Source organism: Lates calcarifer, linkage group LG19, assembly GCF_001640805.2.
Source record: "Lates calcarifer isolate ASB-BC8 linkage group LG19, TLL_Latcal_v3, whole genome shotgun sequence".
NCBI classification, from domain to species: Eukaryota; Metazoa; Chordata; class Actinopteri; family Centropomidae; genus Lates; species Lates calcarifer.
Genome location: NC_066851.1, coordinates 11594560 through 11616999, shown reverse-complemented (window position 1 = coordinate 11616999; position 22440 = coordinate 11594560). Strand labels below are relative to the sequence as shown.

Genomic DNA, 22440 nt, shown 5'->3' with positions numbered 1-22440 from the left:
TTAGAAACCTGAGACACCATGGGGACACATAAAGACTTTTTCTATTATGGCAGATGTAGGCAGATCAACTAATCTAAACAAATACATATTGGACAGGGAGAAGATAGTTGTGTAGAGGACTTAGATGTTTTTGAGACCTGGAAATATGTTTATTTTTAGAGGCTTGTCATGAGACTTTGTTGGCTGGTTTACTGTGATTGTTGCATGTTTATATTTCATTGGTTGCTGCCAAGAATAGAAATACAATGATCTCTCCTCCTCCTCCTCCTCCTCCTCCACCTCTTCCTCCTCCTTTCTCTTGTTTCTTGGTTTTGTACTGTAGAACTGTAGCTCTCATGTTAGGAGAGCCGTGGTCACCTGCTTCTCGGCTGGCTGCTGCGGGCGCCATGGCAACCGGCCTGTCCGCTACTGCAAGCGTTGCCATGTCAACCACCACAGCAGCGAGGTGGGGGCTGCGGCGGAGACCCATCTGTACCAGACCTCGCCCCCTCCTATCAACACCCGGGAGTGCGGAGCAGAGGAGCTGGTGTGCACTGTGGAAGCTGTTATAAGGTGCATTCACAGTGTTTACACTGACACATCACTGCCACAGTTACATGGCATACGCCTGTAATGACATGAATACATGTGGTGTCAAGATATTTTATGTCTGTATTTTAATTTCTCTTTGCCTCTGTGTGTCCTCTGTTATCCCTCTTATCCTCTCCATACAAACCCAGCCTTCTCAAGGAGGCAGAAATTCATGCAGAGCAGCGTGAGTTTGAGCTGAACAGGCGCCGTCAGATGGGCCTGTCCGCCTCCCACCACTCTCTGGACAACATCGAGTTTGATAACAAGGAGGACGACCAGCACGACCAGCGCCTCCTCAGTCAGTTTGGCATCTGGTTCCTGGTGTGTAATCACAAGCTGTTACTGTGTCTATCAATAACAGGGAGGGGGATGAGATAAGGATGTTTACAGTACATGGCCTCTTATCACCGCTCTGTTGAATTCATGGTTACCTGACTGATTAGTTTGCATCTCACATGTGCAGGTGAGTCTTTGTACCCCCAACGAGAACACGCCTACCGAGAGTCTGGCTCGGCTGGTCAGCATGGTCTTCCAGTGGTTTCACTCCACCGCTTATATGATGGATGATGAGGTTGGAAGCCTGGTAGAGAAGCTAAAGCCTCAATTTGTTACCAAGTGGTTAAAGACAGTGTGTGAAGTTCGCTTTGACGTCATGGTCATGTGCCTGCTGCCCAAACCTGTTGAATTTGCCAGGGTAAGGTCAAGACCAAGGTCAACTAAACATAAATCAAAGAGGATGTATACAGTACCAGAGTCCAAATATACAGGCAATACACAGCTGTATTGTATTGTACTCTGTGTTAACTTCTCCTCAGGTGGGAGGTTATTGGGACAAGTCATGCAGCACAGTGACCCAGCTGAAGGAGGGCCTGAACCGCATCCTGTGTCTGATACCCTACAATGTCATCAGTCAGCCACTGTGGGAGTGCTTTATGCCTGAGTGGCTGGAGGCCATCCGCACCGAGGTGCCTGATCACCAGCTCAAAGAGTTCCGGGAAGTGCTCAGGTACATCCACCTTCTAGAAATCTTTGGATGCTTTTGTTGTTATTCCTGTATTAAAGACTTTTATTGCATATAAACAGTGGTGAGGGTGTAAAATATTTTATTGTGAATTACTTGTAGCTGTGTTAAGCATCTAAAGAATCAACTTATCTGTGCCTGATGTCTGGGCTAGCTTTGTCATTTACTGCTGTATTTTGTTGCTGGATAAATACACAGATCTATAATATATTTTTTTATAGCAGATATGTATTTTTAGTTGTTTACACATCAAAAAGATGTGTCAGGTTTTGGTGTGAACTCCACAGCATCAGTAAAAAAAATACCATCTACTGAGATTCATACAGGGACAGGTTTTACTTTGAACATGTCAGCCTCAGTGGTCTATAATGCACGATGCTAGCTTTTGCAGCATGAAAAAAATTCAGCTAAAAAGATGGATACATGTCGAACTAAGGGCTTATCAAAAGTAGGTAATCATCAGCGAAAAGCTCAGCAAATGTAGTTGGACGTTTTGGGAAATAGCTTTTTTTGCTTTCTTTTTTTGAGCTGATCGATACCACTCCGTGCACTAGAAGCAGAAGGTTATTAGCTTAGCATAAGAACTGGAAGCAGGGGGAAACAGCCAGGTTTGTAATTAACACATTGTATCCTGTTTGATTAACCTGTACACAAACCATAAAAACAAGAAGATGTGGTTTTAGTTATCATGGAGTCTTGCCAGATAACGAGCAAAGACTCCAGGAAATCACTGTTTCAGTCACTATTTGCCAAGAAACTGTCACAGCACTTAATGCCTCATAAAACTACAACTTGTCCTTTTTACATTCTGCTCTTACACAAATAACCAAACACTTAATTAGTGAGATGTTGATATAGATGTAGAAACAAAGCTAGCTGTTTCCCTTGCTTCTAGTCCTCATGCTAAGCTAAGCTAAACTCCAGCTTCATACTTAAAACAACACTGATCTTTACATCTTACTCTTGGTAAATGGGCAAATAACTAACTATTCATTCAACCATACCTGACCGTAATTGACCCTAACAACCTAATTCTCTGGGCATGCCTACCCACTTCAGATGAAATGCCTCTGCTGTTGTTATCTATGCTTTAAAAGTCTTGCTCTTGCAGTGTCTGTGGTGTTATTACCATGTAGCTGTTGTTATATGTCATTCTGGAAAATGAATGTGTAAATGAAACCACCAGCTGAAGGAGAAACAGAGTAGAGGCAGTGTGAGGACAATAAACCTGCATCATCACATTGTGAAACAATATTGAAAGTAACAAGAATGATTGTGTAACAGTATCTGAGTGACTGAATATTTGCCCCTGCCTCTCTGTATAAACACATTATTCTCATCTGCCTTCTCCCTACAGCAAGATGTTTGATATTGAGCTGTGCCCCCTGCCTTTCTCCATGGAGGAAATGTTTGGCTTCATCAGCTGCAGATTCTCTGGCTACCCAGCGTCTGTGCAAGAGCAGGCTCTGCTGTGGCTACATGTAAGCACACCCACACACAATCACGCTGTCTTGTGTCCAGTTCACATCCTGCGGTTCTGTCCACAGTGAGTGTGAATTGAACAGCCTGTCACAGAGTGTGAGAGTCTGGGCAGGAGCCCTGCTGAATATGGATCTGGGTCGCAGAATGAGACTGAGAGAGATAGGAGGGATTTCATCCCATATGCACTCACAGCTTGCTGCCCTGTATACATGGATCAATTTCAAGTTTTCTGTCACAACTGTGATCAAGAGATTGCATTAATTTGCCCTCAGTAAATAGGTCACATTCAAATCAGACAGAGAAGTGGTGCCCAGTTTGACTCTGCACTTCTGTCTTAGCACGGTGCTCCTCAGTAATGTGTTAATGATATACAGGAAATTTGTTTATATTTAAGGGTCAGTTCACCCAAATCATATTTTTTTACTCCAGTGATATCTAGCCATATATGCAGCTATAATGTCTTCTGCCCAGGTTTTGAGATATTCATTGTTACAAACTACAGTTTTTACAATTTTCCTTCAGAAAAAAATTTGTTCCTGATAAAATCTGTCCACAGCCTGGTCTGTAAATTATTCTGAGTAACTGGGGCAATATTTTTGGAAAGGCACGTTGCTTTATAAGTTTTTTTCAGATGTAATTGTTCAGTGCTCTGACCATCAACAACACAATTCAGTTAACCTCTATTATATTGGGAAGGACGCAGACACATTTAGCACTAGATATCATTAAGCCTCAGTTAATACAACTAAAACTGTCTGCATGGTAAGAAAGAAATATATTTTTTGTGATTATGGTGAATTGACACTTTGTGTTTTGTTTGGATGTAGGTGTTGTCAGAGCTGGACATTGTGGTGCCTCTTCAGCTGCTGATTGGGATGTTCTCTGATGGCGTGAACTCTTTGAAGGAGCTGGCCAATCAGAGAAAGGCACGCGCCTCAGATCTGACTGGCAACACCGGGGCCCGCAGGGTGAGGAGGACTGCATTGCCAAAAATACTCCCCAAAAATAAACGATATCAGGGTTCAATGCCAATCCTCAGTTGTTCATCCAGTTTATCATTAATAAGCCAAGGTTTAGAGTATATTCTGCTCAAATCATCTCCCGACTAGCTTTTTTATGTTTTATGTTCTGTCAGGATTAGGATGTATACATTCCTACTCTTCTTGGCATCAGTTTTCTACAATTCATTGGGATGTACTATATGTTGCCATGGTAACTCCTAATGTCTAAATATAGCCCCCTTAAAGGACTTAATTAAACTTGACTGTGATGTCGATATATCACTGAAATTTATAGCTGAGCAACTCTGCAGTCATGTGTCATTAAAACTGGCAGTAACAGAGGAACTTAATTGGAGATTAAAAGACTGTCAAGAGCATGCTTTCATATATTTTACATTACACAGTATAATGATGTGCTCTTTGCTTGTAGGTTAGTGTGGTGTCAGATCCAGGACGCCGTGGGCAGCACAACACCCTCAGTCCGTTCCCCAGCCCCTTCAGGAGCCCATTCCGCAGCCCCCTGCGCTGCAGCCCCTTTAAAAACCTGGGTCATGCCACCGGCCACTGTGCACTGGACCTGGACTGTGACGATGATGACATGAACCTTGGTTGCTTCATCCTCATGTTTGACCTCATCCTAAAGCAGGTGACCATATTGTACTGTTGTTAAATGTTTTTTAATTACAACTTATTATAACATGAGGAAACTTTAGGGTATTTGTATGGAAGCAGAAAACATTTAATACAAACACTGTCATCGTATCACCTAAACAAATGCCGAGGATGTATACAGAAATGTTAAAACAATATGCAACATTACAACACGTTTACTCATTCATATAGAGAAAAGTAACACAAACAGTGCAATGACAGCAATGCCCACAGGTGGGATCTTGAGATTGCATCGTGCTCCACTTTTTGTTCCCCTGTTTATACGGTCGTCTCCCCTGCTGTCCCAGATGGAGCTCCAGGACGATGGTGTGATGCTGGGTCTAGACAGCAGCCTGGGGAAGGATATCGTGGGCATTATCAACAATGTCTTCCAGGCCCCGTGGGGGGGCTCACACACCTGCCAGAAGGATGAGAAGGCCCTGGAGTGCAGCCTGTGCCAATCCAGCATCCTGTGCTACCAGCTGGGCTGTGAGCTCCTGGAGAGGCTGACCCCCCGGGAAGAGATACGCCTGGTGGTGAGAGACACAGCATGAATTTTTATGCACCAAAATGTAAATGAACTGTGTGCATTAAGCAGGTAAGACTCTGAAATGAGTGCCATACAGTAATCCTGTCCCAAAGTACCACAGTGCCACAAGCACCACTGGGTACATGGCTGAGGTAATCTTTTTGTAGATGACATAAAGCATAAAGCATGTTCATAAAACATGTCAGTCTCCCTTTGTTTTTGCGAACTTGCAAATAGGTAATTGTAAAATCACTTGTGAATGATGCTAATAAATATCATGTTCAGCTGAATGACTGACATTGCAAAAATATGAAGGGGATATTTTGACAATGTTTCATTCTTCTACAGGAACCGAACAGACAGTTTGGAGGACACTTTGCTCTTGCCTCAGCCAGATTTCTCCCTTGGGACAGAGAATGGAAGTGAGGAAGGAGACAACCCAAGTGGCACACACACTGACAACCCCAGTAACCACTCTCCTGAAAATGCACGTATGTATCAGCACTGTAAACAGTGTTGTTCAGATAAAATTTTCTCAACGATTTTGGGAAATATGCTAATTTGGTTTGGCCAATCTAAGCTGTAATCTAAACTAACTTAAAGGAGCAGGTTCACATTTTGAGACATATTATTATTTATTAGTTTTCTTCCTGAGGGTGATCGTTACCTCTCAAATATGTGAGCTAGCAGCCAGTTAGCTTAGCTTAGCATGAAGACTGGACGCTCTGAGGAGCAGCTAGCCTGGCTCTGTCCAAAGTAAGTTTACCTACCAGTACCTCTATCACTCACTGATTAAGACGTTATGTCTTATTGACATTATATCTTTGTTTAATACAAACAAAAACTGAGAACTAAAATAGCCGTTTCCCTTTATGCTAGGCTAACTGTCTACTGTCTCTAGCTATAATTTTACTGTGCAGACTTGTGAGTTGTATCAATTTGAGAGTTGTTGATTTATCAGTATGAGTTGTATTAGTCATTAAACTGTGTCTGCTCTGCTATAGTGCACAGTAACTTGAAAGTTGAATTGTTTCAAACACTAGTCTTTTTCCTTCCAGCCATGAAGAATAACTCTGATAAGAAATTCTCCTACCAGCAGCTCCCTGTGTCTTTGAAGCTTATTTACACCATCCTGCAGGTACTTGTTCTGAATTACTGAATAGGAACACTGATGCACAAATATGATTGAAGCTTTCAAGACTGTTTCTTGGGATTTATTTGAGTGTACATGCGACACACTGTGAGTCAGTGTCTCCTTTATATTCAGGAAATGTCCAAGTTTGAAGAGCCTGACATCTTGTTCAATATGCTGAACTGTCTGAAGATCCTGTGTCTCCATGGAGAGTGTTTGTATCTCGCCAGCAAGGATCACCCCCAGTTTTTGGCTTACATCCAGGAGAAGATGCTCATCCCGAGGTGTGGGCTCACAACTTCCCTTCTGTCACAGAAAAAGATCATAGGCAGCTGCTGTTGATTTAGCTGACTTCTTGAGGGTCATTTGCAAAAGTGTCTGTTTTTGGTGTTTGTGTTTCAGTCTGTGGTCCATGCTGAAGTCAGAGTTTTGCCAGTTAGCCTCTCTGGCTGTTCCTCAGCTCCTTCACGCGCTTTCTTTATCCCATGGGGCCGACATCTTCTGGAACCTCATCAACTCAAACTTCAACAGCAAAGACTGGAAAATACGATTTGAAGCAGGTGAGAAACAGAGAGTTACCCTGTGTGAAATAATATACTGTTTATGATATCACAAAGATCAGATGCATATACACCCCTATATTAAGATTTAAACACAGCATCAAGCTCATTGTGTTGTGACTAAACCATCCTCTGAGTTTTTATTTTCAGTTTAAATGACATGTTTTGTGAGCAAAGTGGTTGTCATTGTATGAACGAATTGTCAGAGGAAGACCCTCAGTTTGCTTATATAATGCACTTCCTAAACCACTGCCTGCTCATCTCCCCCTTGTGTTGCCATAGTTACCATGTGGCTCAAACAGGCAGGAAAGGGGAAGTATGGGATTAATAAGGTTTTTCTCGCCTTGTGATTGGCAGACAGGAGCTGTGTGACCTTGAGACAGAGGCAGAGGACGGGTCCTCTGACTCAGTGTATGGATATAGGGAAACAGGAGAACAGCTGAATTGACTGTTGCTCCAAACACACAGTACATATTTCTCAGAGGGTGTAATATAGGGAAATAGGAAATGAAATTAACTAGTCATTTTTCTCTCCACTTAGTAAAATTATATATCACAATATCAGGTTGAAATTGTTGATGTGTATAATGAACATGAGGACATATGACATTAATATACCCGCTTATTAGCATTGTTGAAACAGATAATTGTACAGTTGTGGGTGTAAAACATGCAAAAATGTATATTTCTCTTGCTCTCACTGCGCTGTCTCTTCACTCCTACACTGACACCTTGTGGTCAACACTGGGTGTTATCCATCAGCCTAGAGTGGGTGAAAGTGCATATTTTTAGATTTTAATCTCAGTTATGATAAATAAGGCCAACATTTCATTCTCATTTCATTTCACACACAGGGGATATGGGACATTGCGTCAGAGTGATAACTGCGTGTATGTAAATGTCTCCCAGCGAACACAATGACGTACAAACATTACAATGTAGAACCTGTATTCTTGCACTTCACTCACAGAGCAGATGACCAGTGAGACTTGTATACCTCTCTTCATAAAATTGCACATCAGTGATACACAGCGTATCATTGTATCATGTAATTTAAGGACGTACTGTGTATTATTCATATAATTCTACTTTAAGTTCTTTGCTCTAAAACAAACAAAATTCAGACTGATAGATCCATGTATTATGTGAGGACAAATATCATGACATAGAACTAGTATCTCAGTAATACATGAACTTATCATCAGTGATCTCATTGCTCGGTCTGTTTATGATATTACTGTAATTATGGCAGGACATCTGGCAGCTCAGTTGCCTCATCTAATTTGTAATCTATTTGTGTTGCTGATGATTTTCCCTTTCACTGTTAATTCTCGTGAAAACTGCCAGTGGAGAAGGTAGCAGTGCTGTGTCGGTTCCTGGACATCGGCGCAGTGACGAAAAACCACTTGCTGAAATATTCCTTGGCCCACGCTTTCTGCTGCTTCCTGGCTTCTGTGGAGGACGTCAACCCAGCTGTTGCCACCAGAGCCAGACTGCTGCTGGACACTATCAAGAGGCCGGCCCTGCAGGTGACCTGCTCACACAGTCATGCAGCTCAGAGAACAAAAAGATGTTTGTCACATGTAGGACACTTAGGAGCAGAAACACTTAAACATTGTGGAGCCTTGCAAATCAAAGAGCTACAAAATTGTCAACATTAGTTATTACTAGTCATATCACTAAATCTCATATGACATGTTTGCATCCTTCTGCATTACGTTATAATATAATTAAATGGATAGTATTTTCCTGACTTTGAGGTGTTGATGTTCTTGGAGCACTAAGTTCTTTTGCATGGTATTGAAATATATGTCATACTGTGTGGTGAAATAGTAGTAAATATCTACAAGAAAATGCTTACATACATACTGGAAAACCACACTTATTGGGTAATTTACAATTCAAGTTAAGGCTGCTAATAATTATTATTTTCATAATCGATTAATCTGCGATTATCTCATTTTTTAACTACAAAATGTCAGAAAAATCTCAGAGATCACAATTTCTCAAAGCCCAGATGGCCTTTTTAATATGACCAGCAATCCAAAATCTTCCTTCACTTTAATGTAAGACAGGAAAAACCAGCAGATGTGAGAGACTGCACAACAATTAATCAGTTATCAAAATAGTTGCTGATTAATTTCAGTTAATCCTGTGTTTTTGTACCTACATGTTCTGCTTTGTATTTATGTGTTGTGTATTTTGTAGGGTTTGTGTCTGTGCCTGGATTTCCAATTTGACACAGTTGTGAGGGATCGGCCAGTCATCCTCAGCAAACTCCTGCTGTTGCACTTCCTGAAGAAGGACATTCCTGCGCTTAGCTGGGAGTTTTTTGTTAACCGCTTTGAAACATTATCTCTGGAGGCCCAGTTACACCTGGACTGCAACAAGGAGTTCCCTTTCCCTACAAGTATGTAGCGTCTATGTCCCCATTCAGATTTTTACACCTGCTTGTCCTCCACTCCACCTTTTCCTTGACATATTTATTATAACAGAAACATCACAAACTAATAGTGCTTTATATGTAGCTTGTAAAATTTCTTTCTACAGCCATCACAGCTGTACGAACCAATGTAGCCAACCTCAGTGATGCAGCAATGTGGAAGATACGACGGGCCCGTTTTGCCAGGAATCGGCAGAAGAGTGTGCGTTCGCTCCGTGACAGTGTGAAGGGAGGCCCAGGGGAGTCTAAACGGGCATTTTCTCTCCCTGAGTCATTGAGCAACCGACTTCGTGAGTAGCACAGCTCAGTCTGTCTGTCTGTCAGTTTGAATCTTAACCTGTGTCACTTTCATTCAGTCTGTGGTCAAACAGTGTTTGCAAATACCTTTTGAAACTCATTCAAATGCCTCATTAGTGGGAGGATAACATGATATTATAGAGGCACAGCATGACTATACCTTAAAGTCAATTTAATTTCCATTTCTGTTCAGGAGTGTCACCGAACTCTGCTCATTTTCCATCCCTTGTGGGTGAAACCAATGTTCATTTTATGTGCAAACACTATTTGAGCAAAGTCTGGTCCCATTTTACCTAATGTTTCTCTCCTCACATGTTTGTTCCCAACATCCATTGCATTGGAACGTCTGAATGCTACTTTGTTTAAAAAAAGAGAAACTCCGACCACGTCGTTCATTTTATATCTGGCTGTGCACAGAAGGCTGTCTGAGTTTCTGGGAGACGTTTCTTGCGTTGGCGTCAACTATGATGTGGTTGTTCTGTAATCATCCCAAATTCCTTAAATCTTGGGAGCACTTGTATTGTTTTGAGGCCATGAAAGTTGGTCATTTTTTGTGTGTGTCTGTGTGTGTGTGTGTGTGTGTGTGTGTGCATGTGTTGGATGATGATGAAGCTCAGACATGTGTCCTGTGCAACCTCCCCTGTACATTCTCCTAAATTGTGCTCTTCATATGTGGTTTTTAGCTCTAAGGCTTACGAGGCAAGAGCAGTCTGCCCCGACACTGGGAGATATGATAGAGAAAGTCCTGCCAGGTAAATAACAACCCAAATCTGAAACATACTGTATTACTCTTCATAATCACATCATATTGGAGGGAAAGTGCAGTATCGCTATTAATAAAGCTCACATGTGGAAATATGAAATGAAATATGAAAAAGCAATGTTTGATCTGTGGTGACAGTCATTGTTTTTTCATCCTGCCTTCGGGCTTACAGTAATTCTGACACTGGAAAGAATGAAAAAGAAAGAAACACTCTTGCTAACAGTTAGCAGGTCCTTTTTTGTGTTTATCCCCTGCACATATTCCATGAACATGCTACACTGATGTATGTATACTGCATGATGTCTCCACCTCTCTTGACAGAGAAGTGGACAGTATGAGTTGACTCCCTCCTCCTCCTCTGTGCTGTCACTACCCCCCTGCTCTTGCACCCTTCCCTCTCCCTGTCTTCTGCAGCACGTTTCCTCCCTCACTTTAACCCTGACGCTTCAGCTCCTCTTGTAGGCCAGACCCCGTCTCCTGAGGATGACACCATCATCAGAGACCTGCTTCCCGAGGACGCCGGCATAGATCACCAGACGGTTCACCAGCTGATCATGGTGCTCATGAAATTCATGGCCAAAGACCAGAGCAGTGCCGAGGCCGACATCGGCAGCGCCAAGGCTTTCAACGCTGTGAAGCGTCACCTGTACGTGCTGCTGGGTTACGACCAGCAGGAGGGCTGCTTCATGATCGCACCTCAGAAGATGCGCACCTCCACCTGCTTCAATGCTTTCATCGCTGGGATCGCACAAGTGACTGAAATATACTTCGGTATTCTTTGTTTAGTATGAATGTACCTGTACATGTATGCTAATGAACTGAAATGCTCCTTCCTCCAGGTGATGGACTACAATATTGGTTTGGGGAAGCAGCTGCTCCCTCTGGTGGTCCAGGTGTTGAAGTACTGCACGTGTCCCCAGCTGAGACACTATTTCCAGCAGCCACCTCGATGCTCTCTCTGGGCTCTGAGGCCACACATCAGACAGATGTGGCTCAAAGCCCTTCTAGTTATCCTGTATAAGGTACTATTTGAATTATTATGCTTCAGTATGATTTCATTACATTTAATTTAATTACATGTTTTATTTATATGACATTATAAACATGGTTAGAGAGAATGGTCAGATGTACATCATAAGCTTCTAATATATTTCTGTTATCACAGTACCCTTATAGAGACATGGATGGCAGTAAAGTGGTCCTCCATCTAATCCACATCACAATCAACACACTCAATGCCCAGTATCACAGCTGTCGTCCCCATGCCACAGCAGGACCCCTCTACAGTGACAACTCCAACATGAGCCGCTACAGTGAGAAGGAAAAAGGTGATGTAAAATAAAGAATGCTCTTTATCTCAGCAGACTTATGGGGGTAGCATTTTGAAAGAAACCTACTCTATATCTATATACCTTGTAGATGACGATGTCAGACTAGGGGAAAAATGATACCCTCCTCAGTCAGGTTTATATATTCTACATGCCACATGAATGATGTTAATTCTCCAAATTCTTCTCCATTTTAGAAGAGGACAGTGTATTTGATGAGTCAGATGTCCATGACACTCCAACTGGTGCTGCTAACAAGGAGTCACAGACCTTCTTTGCCCGCCTAAAGAGAATTGGTGGCAGCAAGTCTGTGAAGTACCAGCCGGTAGAGCTGAATGCCAAAAAAAGTAAGAAGCAGAGGCTTTCAGAGTCAAGTGTAGTATTACAGCACATCGATTGAATCTTTTTCAGCACAACATATTTTTAGTGATTGCAGGAGGCTTGCTGCTCTCACTGGGATAAAGTCTCCTTTTTCTTCTGTATATCAGGTGAAATTGAGCTGTCAGAGTACCGTGAAGCCAGCGCCCTTCAGGACAGTATTCTGCACTGCGTGAGGGAGGAGAGCACCAGGAAAAAGCGGCTACAGGCCATGCACAAACAGAAGTCTCTGGACATTTCCAACACGGACTCCATTCTGTTCAATCTCGACGAGCACAGGCGCAAGTCGTGCATTGACCGCTGTGACATGCAGGTGCCCCCTGTGGTGCTGCCCCCATCCTCAGCCATGTCCCACAGCAGGCATCATGGCAAAGGGTCCTCAGATGGTTCTTCGGTTCGGGTGGAGGCCAGCGATCCCGTGGATCGGCGTGGCTCTCGAGGGGGCCAGTCTGACGTCTCCAAACCTGTCATCCCTGAGGTCCGCCTCAGCTGCATGGAGACCTTTGAGGACAAGTTAGACCAGGGCTCCTTAGTGGGATCAGTTCAGGGAAAAGAAGACCAAGACCTCATTGACCTTTCTTCTGACTGCACCTCAATTCCAGAGAAACACTCCTTGCTCTCCATGTCTGACAGCGACTCTCTGGTGTTTGAACCGTTGCCTCCTCTGAGGATTGTGGAGAGTGATGAGGAATTCGACCTTAACACCATTATAAGCTCCAAGGTCAACGGGAGTCCAAAGGTCTCTGCTTCCCCTGCCAGCAGTAGCACCCTACGACTGTCTCCAGTGGTTCAGGTGAGTGTGGAGGACTGCTCCAGTGACAAAAAGACCTCTGATTTTTTGGTGGGAGATGGAAGCTCCCAGGCGCCGTTTGTGGAAAAGAAGCCAAATCGTGTGACTCCCAGCACCTCTCTGGATCTTCCTGATCGGCTAGAAAATGTCTGCCATGAAAGCCCCATGACCCTGAAGCAGAAAAGAGACCTGCTGAGGAAGACCCCACATGTCCCTGACACCTCATTAGATGACACATCTGTGGCCCCTGAAGAGATTAAGTCTGGGATGGGACTTGGGACAAGTCCCTCTGGGAGGACCATCTTCTTGGACATCCCAGAAGACAAAGCAGAGCCTCTTTCTTCACCAGAGAAAAGCAAGAGTAACAGCAACGATGAAGAGGAGGACGGTGATGATGAAGACGATGAAGACATGTGTGATCGACGCTGACAGCGACCCCAAACCTGACAACGCGGACGACGAGGCAGAGTTTAAAATCCAGATTGTTCCTCGACAGCGGAAGCAGAGGAAGATCGCCGTCAGTGCCATCCAGAGGGAATACCTGGACATTTCCTTTAACACATTCGACAAGCTGGGTAGTGAGCAGACCACAGAAGCCGGTAAGGGTGAGCGACAATAGAAGTGAAAGCAATCAGCACTCACACAGTGATCTTGTTGCATGGGTTCATTGTAGCAAATTTCCACTTTATCATGGGTAACTTGTTTCAAAATATTTTTAGGTGATATCTAAGATTTGAGAAGGCTTATTCAATGCATTTCAAATGCATAATAAAAAATATGTCTGAAAGCCTATATATAACTCTAGTCATTTTAAATAAATATCAGGGACCACAACAGAGTTTTGCAGCATTTACTGCAGACATATACTTTATGTCGCAGCAAACTACTGCAATATGAAAATCAATTGCCAGACTCTACAAACTTTGTTATTAAAACATAAATAAGGATTTTTCAGATCAGTCTGCCATTTTGTTACACTGATGTTAGCAGTGATAGATAGCAAAACTTGAGTAAGTTTGAAGAGTCTGCTTTTAAATTTTCATACATATAATTATATGGCTGTCTGGATTGCTTGGAAAAAACTGCATAGTGTGCATTCAGTGTTGGAGTACATAGCATGGAGTATGTAAGTGTGCATGTAGATAGGATCTAAAACATGCAAACACGCTTACATTACAAAACATACGCAGCTGCCTCACATCTCTACCCAATTAACCACTCCAGCCTTGTGGTGTCCTTTGGTGTTTCCTATGTATGTGTTCACTTATTCCCATTATGCAAACACACAAGTACTTCAAAGGAGAAAATACATTTTGAACTAGTATAAAGGAAGCTGAAGAGCAAGGCAGAATTTGATTTCATGTTTGAGATACAATTTTGGGAAATCAGTGTGTAAACTGCAAACAGTGATTTTCTGAATTGTAAATTGGTGGTGAGCTTGTGTAACAAAGCACTAAATCTCAAATAACTGTAATTAAAATTAGCACTAAATAGACTATAAATAGTGTAAATTGAAGGTAGACATTTCTAAAACATTACTGCTGATTATTATTGGATAACTGCTGGCATTTAACGGCATATATTCTGATGCCAATGCCCTGCCCATCATTCACCCATATTGCCTTGCAGATCACAAAGTTCTGTCTACATTGGAAAAGCCACGAGAATCTGCCTCAGCCCCAACGCTTGAAGCTGCTATGCCTGAAACAAGCCACCGCTCTTCAGTATCAAGTAGGATGCAAATACTTTATTACATAATCTCTTTATGAACTTCAGTAAAACTGACTGTTGTGGTTGTCCTAAAGAAGGCCTTACTTTAACATATTGTTATATATTACTTGTGTGCAGTCTGATATATTACCTGTAGGTTCTGTATTAGACTTTATATTGGAGCTGGAAATATTAAGCAAATATCACATAATATCATTTGACATCTTACTCAAAAACCCAATAAAATGTCTAAGAACAGAGGAAATATCCATCTAATGGTTAAAGAATTAGTTTCACTTTTAAGTGCTTTCATAATGATTTAGTTCCTCAGAGAACTGAGCTAGATGCTTGAATGGATTTTTCCCTTGTGATAAAATATAAATGACACTGACCATCTCTTTTCATGTGAGCGTCCTCCCTATTTCCATGTAACCATACACACATTTGCTGTTGGGAAAGCTGGGATGAGTTTTAGCAGGTGCTTTAACTCAGGTGTTGTTCTCTGTATCTGACCTTCAGCTCAGTACCGTCAGGTGAAGCGAGGCTCCCTGGGAGCTCTGACCATGAGCCAGCTAATGAAGAGGCAGCTGGAGCATCAATCCAGTGCACCGCACAACATCAGCACCTGGGAAACGGGTCAGTTGCTCCAGACTTCTCTTTACTCCTTGAGGAGGTGTATGGCTATAGTGACACATGTGAGAAAGCAAAAGAAAGAAAAATAGATTAAGCAGAATGACACTTATTATCAGTGACTGAAATCAAACTCTTGGCAAATACAATAAAGAAGAAAAGATTACATTGTTATTTTTAGTATTAAATAATTAAAGAATTCTTGGACTAATCCTGTAGTATATACTGTTTTAAGCTTTATCGCTCATCTTTAAAATCAGGATAAAGCAATGAATAATGGTGAGCTCCATAAAATGTAGTCTTGGAACATTGTCAAGTAGCCTAAGTGTCTCTTCTTTGAGACTGTTTATGACTAGTGCACTTAAAATCAGAAGTAAGCATTGACCTCATTCAGCGTCTAATAAGCCTTACTTTTCTTTTATTTCATAATTGATATTCTTCCTCTGCAGGTCCTACAAAAACCAGTCTGCTCTCTGCACCAAGCACAGTTAGCATGTTTGTCCCCGCGCCTGAAGAGTTCATTGATGAGCAGCCCACCACGATGTCTGACAGGTGAATGAATCAATCGATGGCTTCGCGTGTCTTGAAACAAGCCTCCTTAATGCTTAAACTGTCTCTGTGTAATTCTATGTGACGTCCCAGGTGTCGTGACTGCGCTGCCGTGCTGGAGGAATACGATGAGGAGACTCTGGGCCTCGCAGTGGTCGTTCTCTCCATGTTCATCCACCTCAGCCCCGATTTGGCTGCTCCAATGCTTCTCGACATCATGCAGTCCGTGGGCAGGTAGAGCCGCTCCAGCAACCGTCCCGCAATCTCCATCCACACAGCACTTCACCGTTAAATTGAAGTTTCATAACTCGCCCATAGAACTCATGCATAATTCATCCCCAGAGCCCTAATCCACTGCTTTAACTTCTTTCAGGTTGGCATCTAGTGCCAATTTTTCTGGACAAGCTGAGAGGTATGAGACATTAAAGCTGTCACACCGGTGCTCTCAGATATTCACTGTGCTTATATACGAGTTTAATAATGGATGTGGAGTGTGACTGCCTGTCCAACTCAGACATTCTCCCCTGTGATGTTTTGCAGTATGTTGATCCCAGGGAATGTAGCAGGTGTAGCCAAGCAGTTCCTGCGCTGTATGTTTCACCAGCTGGCCCCTAATGGCATCTTGCCCCAACTCTTCCAGAGTAACATCAAAGGTCTGCTCATACCACTGTCTACTAGAATCAACTCTTAAATCACTCTCAAAATTTACCTTAGAGACTTATAGCATGTTTTAACTGTTCATTTCTGTGTGTTTTGACCTCTGTGTTCTATATTTTGTAACCTATAGTAGATGCATATTTTGCTGCTTTTCTTTGCTGCTTTAATTAAATGTTTTTTTTTGGTTTTTTTTTGCATAATAATATAATAGTTAAGACTAACTTAAGGTTCCCACTGAACGACCTGTCACCCTCATTCTTTTTATCACTCTCTTTGCGCAGACGGCAGTTTTCTGCGAACGCTTGCATCTTCTCTAATCGATTTCAATGAGCTAAGTTCTGTTGCTGCCCTCAACATGCTGCTGGAGGTAGGATTTTCCTTCGTGTATCTGTGTTGAGTCATTTAACCAGCAGGAGGAGCTCTTGTCAAAGCAGTAGATTTTGTGGTTCCAGCTACATGTAGAGCATAAGCCCATCTAAAACAACAAATCATTGGGGCAGTCAAGAAAACCTGCCTTACCCTGCACCACTGTACCAGTTTATTGTTATTGTAAAGCTAAATAAATGACACAGATGAGAATCCACTGATGCAAGCCCATCCAAGCAATCATCTGTGCTTCAGTGTCCTGAATCCCCTGCTCTCGTCATCTCGATGTGATTGATCAGGACTGAACGATCAGTTAAATGGAAATATCTTCGCTTATAGAATTTCATTATATAAGCCTGTTATGGTTTATGCCTCTGTGCCCTCCAGGGCTTGAACAACAAGAAGAGTCTGCCAGCAGGGGGCACAATGCTGCACTGCCTGGACAACATTGCCACTTTTATGGAGGCTCTCCCCATGGACTCTCCAAGCAACCTGTGGACGACCATCTGCAACCAGTTCCAGACTTTCCTCACTAAACTGCCCTCTGTGCTTCCTCTGAAGGTAGATATCGACTCTTCCGTTCACTTAGTCATGGTCTGATATGGTTTAATGTGATTATGGCTGGAGGAAAAAGCATGTAGCAGTGCCCTTGCCTGGGTTCAATAGGACAGTCTTAAAATTGCAATTGATTTGATGCTTTTGACCTTAGAGGTCAACTTAGTGTACTCTAATCAATTTGTCACTGCAGACAAATTTACAACACCAAGTCCAAGATTATGGATATGCGCCATTTTCAACTTTTGCTATTTAAAACCTGCTGGCAGTTTGTTCAACATTTCTTGCAATCTGTATGTTTCATTAGTGCCCCATGGACTCCAGCTTGAGGATTATCATTTGTCTGCTGAAAATCCCGACCACGAATGCAACCCGGGTAAGCCCAGGACAGAATTTTACATGCAGATTTGTCCAAATCCTGGACTTAAACATCTAAGCTTTACTGTTCTTCCTCTGTCCTACAGAGCCTCCTGGAGCCATTCTCCAAGTTGCTGAGCTTTGTCATCCAGTATGGCATGTTCAGTCTCTCCTACCTCGTAGAACTATGTGGACTGTGTTACAAAGCTTTCAACAAGGTACTCTTGACTGTGTTTACAATACATCTTTTTTGTTTATTAGACATAAGAGTTTCATATGTTGGAAGAAAACATGTGCTGACATCTGGTATTTATGCAGTCTTGAAAGAGTTAAACCTTTTAAACTAATCTGCAGTGTTTAAAATGTCGAGCTCCTGTTCTCAGGCCTCCCGCTCATCACTCTTTTGGTGCTACACCTACTTCCCTGACTCTCCAGTCAGCCAGAAATGTGCCCATGTGTCACAGATGATTAAGTAGGCAATCAGCCAGTATTGATTAACATGATTAGTTGGTGTGCTAGTGCCGAGGATGTATAGTGTGTTTCAGAGTGGCTGTCTCAGACAGAGATGGAGCCAGGGCTGTCTGCACTGTTCGGCCAGATGGATCCTCAGTCCTCCACCACTGTCAACGCTGCATGCTTTATGTCTCCTGCAGTATTGATTTTCTACACCCTCTTTAATTCCTCACCGTATAATATCCGCTTTTCAAAACCTAGAGTCACTATGAGCAATTGCAATTGACCCTGTCCTGTGCAGTTGTTTTATGGCAAGGCGAGATTTCTGGGAAGCACGGGGGGAATTTTCAGCCTGGTTCAGTTATCTTTGGAGGTCAGCTTTTAAGGACACAAAGTCAGGCTTACCAGACCTACTACTAAAGTTTGTCACACCATACACCATTTGTCACAGCAGCACTGCACTATATGCCAAATGTGGCTTGGCCCTCTAGCTTAAGAGCGGCCCATGATTTGCTATTTACCGAACGGACATGCTCCATTAACTTTTAATTATGAGAGTGCTGCGTACAGGTATGCGCATTAACAAGCCACACAGTGAGAAATGTCAGGAGCTCTGCATTCTGTAGGAGCGGAGGAGCGAGTGCCTGCGCCTAACATAAGCAAACATGACTGCATAGAGAAAGAGAAAGGCAAAGTGGAAGCCAGAAGATGACAGTGTGGTTTGTAAACAGGCAGCTGGGCTTTGTGTGGAAGGGATGAACAAAGAGAGCAGCCTGTCCTCGGGGAAGGAGAAGGCAGCCTGACAGCCTCATCTGAGCTGCCTGGGACTCTGGGAGGAGAGATCTGGACTGGCCTAAATCTACTCCTCAGCTTCACTATTCTCTGTCTATTCTCTGTCTCCCTGCCTCCCCTCCCTCCCCTCTCGCTGCCTGTCCTTCCCCCTCTATTCAGGCTACAGAGTTTATGCTCTCCTCGCAGCATGAGTAAGGGAGAGTGATAATAGAAAAAGGCAGTCTTGCTGCATCAGTACATTTACTCCACTCTCTATCTCCTCGCATCCAGGAGAGAGATAAGTTCTACATGTCCCGCATTGTGGTGTTAGAGCTTCTGCAGGCTCTCAAGTTCAAGTCACCTCTGCCTGACACAAACTTGTTACTGCTGGTCCAGGTAAAAATACTGTCTTTTATACATTTAAGTTCCACACAAACCAAATACATCACAGCATCCCCTCCTAAACGCAGTGGTAAAACCTGTGAATTTCTCAGTTCGTTTGTGCAGATATCGGCACACGGCTAGCAGAATCAACCATCATCCAAAAGCACATGATCTCGACGCTGCCGGGGGTAAGACTTTAGTCGCTTTGTGCTTGGATCGTATTAAAATCAGCCTCGTAAAACAGCAGGAAATAAAGACAGACCCCAGTGTGATTCCTCCTAAAGGATAAACTGCTTTTGTTCTCAACAGTGCACAACTGCAGCAATGGAATGCATGAGGCAATACATAAGTGAGCTCCTGGACTTCATTGCAGATATGCACACACTAACCAAACTCAAAGTAAGTCTTTTTCTTCATGTGAGTGCTACAATGTATATAGTATCTTATTATACATTTCTTTTTTTCAACCTTTAGCCCTCTGTGTGTTTGTCAGCATTATCTTTCTCTTTCTTCAAACTTGTTATTCAGAGCCATATGAAGGCTTGCTGTCAGCCACTGCATGAGGACACATTCGGGGGGAACCTGAAAGTGGGCTTGGCACAAGTCGCCGCCATGGAGATCAGCAAAGGCAATCACCGTGATAACAAAGCTGTGGTCCGTTATCTTCCCTGGCTTTATCACCCTCCATCCACCATGCAACAAGGGTAAGAATGACAAAACCACAGACAAGTTTAGTGATGATTCCATGACTTAAAGGGATTATTCGCAGAAGTGATATACAAAGAAACAAATATCTATCCTTAAAAATAGTTTTGGTTTTATTTTCCTAGATTCTGAGATATCTAATTGGATGGAATTAGGTTTGTAGTATTAACAGAATTGAAAAAATACATGAAAAACATCTCTTTTGATAATAAATGTCCCCTGTTGTTTGAATAATTCACAGATCAATTTTCATTTGAACAAAGAAATAGTCTTTATAAAAGCTGTTTACAGCTTGTTGCTGCTTGGGCAAAAATGTCACACTAAAGATAAATAAATGAATGTCTATTTTTAAATATAATTTAGGTGAATTAGCCTTTTAAATGATGAGACATGGTGTATAATCCTGAGAGATATGAAATTAGTATTTTGGAGACAACATTCTGTTGATCTGTAAAACCAAATTTCACCTTTTTTTATCTGCAGGCCAAAAGAATTCATCGAGTGCGTGTCCCACATCCGACAGCTGTCCTGGCTCCTTTTGGGCTCTTTGACACACTGTGCCCTGCACCAGGGCTCCACCTCCTGCATGCCCATCCCTCTAGACGCCGGCTCCCACATCGCAGATCATCTTATTGTCATCCTCATTGGCTTCCCAGAACAGTCCAAGGTCTGGCAGATACAAATCCCTTCTAATGATCCCACGTAAGATGTGTTAATATAATATCTATAATCACCTCACTGTCTTTATCTCCCCAGACGTCGGTGCTGCACATGTGCTCTCTGTTCCACGCCTTCATGTTCGCCCAGCTGTGGACCATTTACTGCGAGCAGGCGGCTGCTGCTCCGTCCCTGCAGAACCAGAACCAGACAGAGTTTTCTTCCAGCGCCATCCTCACTGGCCTGGAGTTCTGGAGTCGGGTTACACCCAGCATCCTGCAGCTGATGGCCCACAATAAAGTGGTGAGTGCTCTGCCCTCTTATTTCCCACTGGGGATCTTGCTAAACTAGCTAAGGTAGGAATAGGGGCCTTAGAATATGAAATGAGCAAATTAATTCCCTTTGAGTTGTATGTGTATATGAATTTTTATTATTTTCTCTGGTAGATGGTGGAGATGGTGTGTCTTCATGTCATTAGTCTAATGGAAGCCCTGCAGGAGTGCAACTCAACCATATTTGTCAAGGTTCAGTATAACTAGTATTTTTTTTCCACATATAAAATATGGGATCACCTTAACAATTAGCCTGACTTCTCCATGTTTATTCCTCTCTTTAGTTAATTCCTATGTGGCTACCCATGATTCAGTCAAACCTCAAGGTAAAGCATTTAAAAAGCTTTCTGCCATTATTGAGATTAATAACATGCAAGTAAGTTGACTTTTTTGATTTCAAATTAAAAAACAGTCTTCCCTTCTTTCCCTCCTTCGTTAGCATTTATCTGCGGGGCTGCAGTTGCGTCTCCAGGCCATCCAAAACCGGGTGAACCACCAGTGTCTGCAGGGCCAGACGTCTGGAGCCCCTCCATTCGCTCTGCGCAAATGGCTGCAGTGCACCCAGTTCAAGATGGCTCAGGTGGAGATCCAGTCGTCTGAGGCTGCCTCGCAGTTCTACCCCATGTGATCTACCCCTGGTCACATCAGGGTTGTCTGGGTCCTTAGACCTGCATGCACCTGCTCCGGCTGAATCCTCTGACCAAAAAAAAAAAAAAAGAACTCTTACGTAAGCTGATGCTGTGTGGGATTCATTTGGACTGAATCATTCAGCACCTTTAGAATAATACCTGTATATGTACAGTAAATCTATGCTATTTTAAAGTACTAGCTCTGGAACTAATAATTAAAGGTTTGGTAGGCTTGTGTGGGATAATTGTATCAGGTGCCTAACTGTTGTATTCAACAGATTTGAAGAGTCAGTAGATGACTAAGAGAATTTCTATAGACCTGTGTTAGTAATAGTGAGGGTCTGACAGCGAATGCTTGTTGAACCTTAGATATGATCACTCTGTGACATTCAGATTCTGTTACTTTTTAAGTTGCTTGGTTGCAAGCTGGATAATAAAAGTATGAGTTTTTCTAAACATTGAGACACTGTCATTTCATATGAATTGCAGACCCCTTCAAAAATTCAAATGTGACATTTACTGCCCTTTGATGTCCTGACTGATGTGGAAAATGTCCAGTTTACCATAATGCAGATGGCAGAGCGATAAAATCAGTCCTGTGTGTGTTTTTTTTTATACTCCTCTGGACGAGAAACTGAACCTCAGGTGTCTCCGGGAAAATAACATGACATGCATTACCCAGCTCCCTGTCCGAGATCCTTGTCAGGACTGTCAGTCATGGTGCCTCTCGCCATCAGAGC

The 22440-nt window shown here is 42.7% G+C and overlaps 1 protein-coding gene across 1 annotated transcript in view; it reads left to right on the top strand.

Annotated features, from left to right (window-relative positions):
• The window catches only part of LOC108892436 (unc-79 homolog, NALCN channel complex subunit), a 33279-nt gene extending 11117 nt beyond the window's left edge, over window positions 1–22162 (top strand). Inside the window, 42 exon segments of the mRNA XM_018689970.2 lie at window positions 323–552; window positions 720–891; window positions 1034–1264; window positions 1386–1576; window positions 2949–3072; window positions 3901–4041; window positions 4505–4720; window positions 5034–5261; window positions 5603–5608; window positions 5610–5745; window positions 6313–6392; window positions 6522–6670; window positions 6789–6946; window positions 8294–8475; window positions 9155–9356; window positions 9497–9679; window positions 10370–10438; window positions 10864–11201; window positions 11289–11471; window positions 11615–11777; window positions 11975–12124; window positions 12266–13365; window positions 13367–13544; window positions 14575–14676; window positions 15175–15291; window positions 15735–15837; window positions 15928–16068; window positions 16208–16246; window positions 16375–16487; window positions 16773–16858; window positions 17245–17418; window positions 17720–17788; window positions 17877–17987; window positions 19285–19389; window positions 19488–19565; window positions 19687–19776; window positions 19906–20081; window positions 20566–20749; window positions 20839–21042; window positions 21186–21263; window positions 21356–21397; window positions 21511–22162. Coding sequence (XP_018545486.1) covers window positions 323–552; window positions 720–891; window positions 1034–1264; window positions 1386–1576; window positions 2949–3072; window positions 3901–4041; window positions 4505–4720; window positions 5034–5261; window positions 5603–5608; window positions 5610–5745; window positions 6313–6392; window positions 6522–6670; window positions 6789–6946; window positions 8294–8475; window positions 9155–9356; window positions 9497–9679; window positions 10370–10438; window positions 10864–11201; window positions 11289–11471; window positions 11615–11777; window positions 11975–12124; window positions 12266–13365; window positions 13367–13544; window positions 14575–14676; window positions 15175–15291; window positions 15735–15837; window positions 15928–16068; window positions 16208–16246; window positions 16375–16487; window positions 16773–16858; window positions 17245–17418; window positions 17720–17788; window positions 17877–17987; window positions 19285–19389; window positions 19488–19565; window positions 19687–19776; window positions 19906–20081; window positions 20566–20749; window positions 20839–21042; window positions 21186–21263; window positions 21356–21397; window positions 21511–21699 — 7011 coding nt within the window. The 3' untranslated portion in view covers window positions 21700–22162.
• The last annotated feature ends 278 nt before the right edge of the window (window positions 22163–22440 follow it).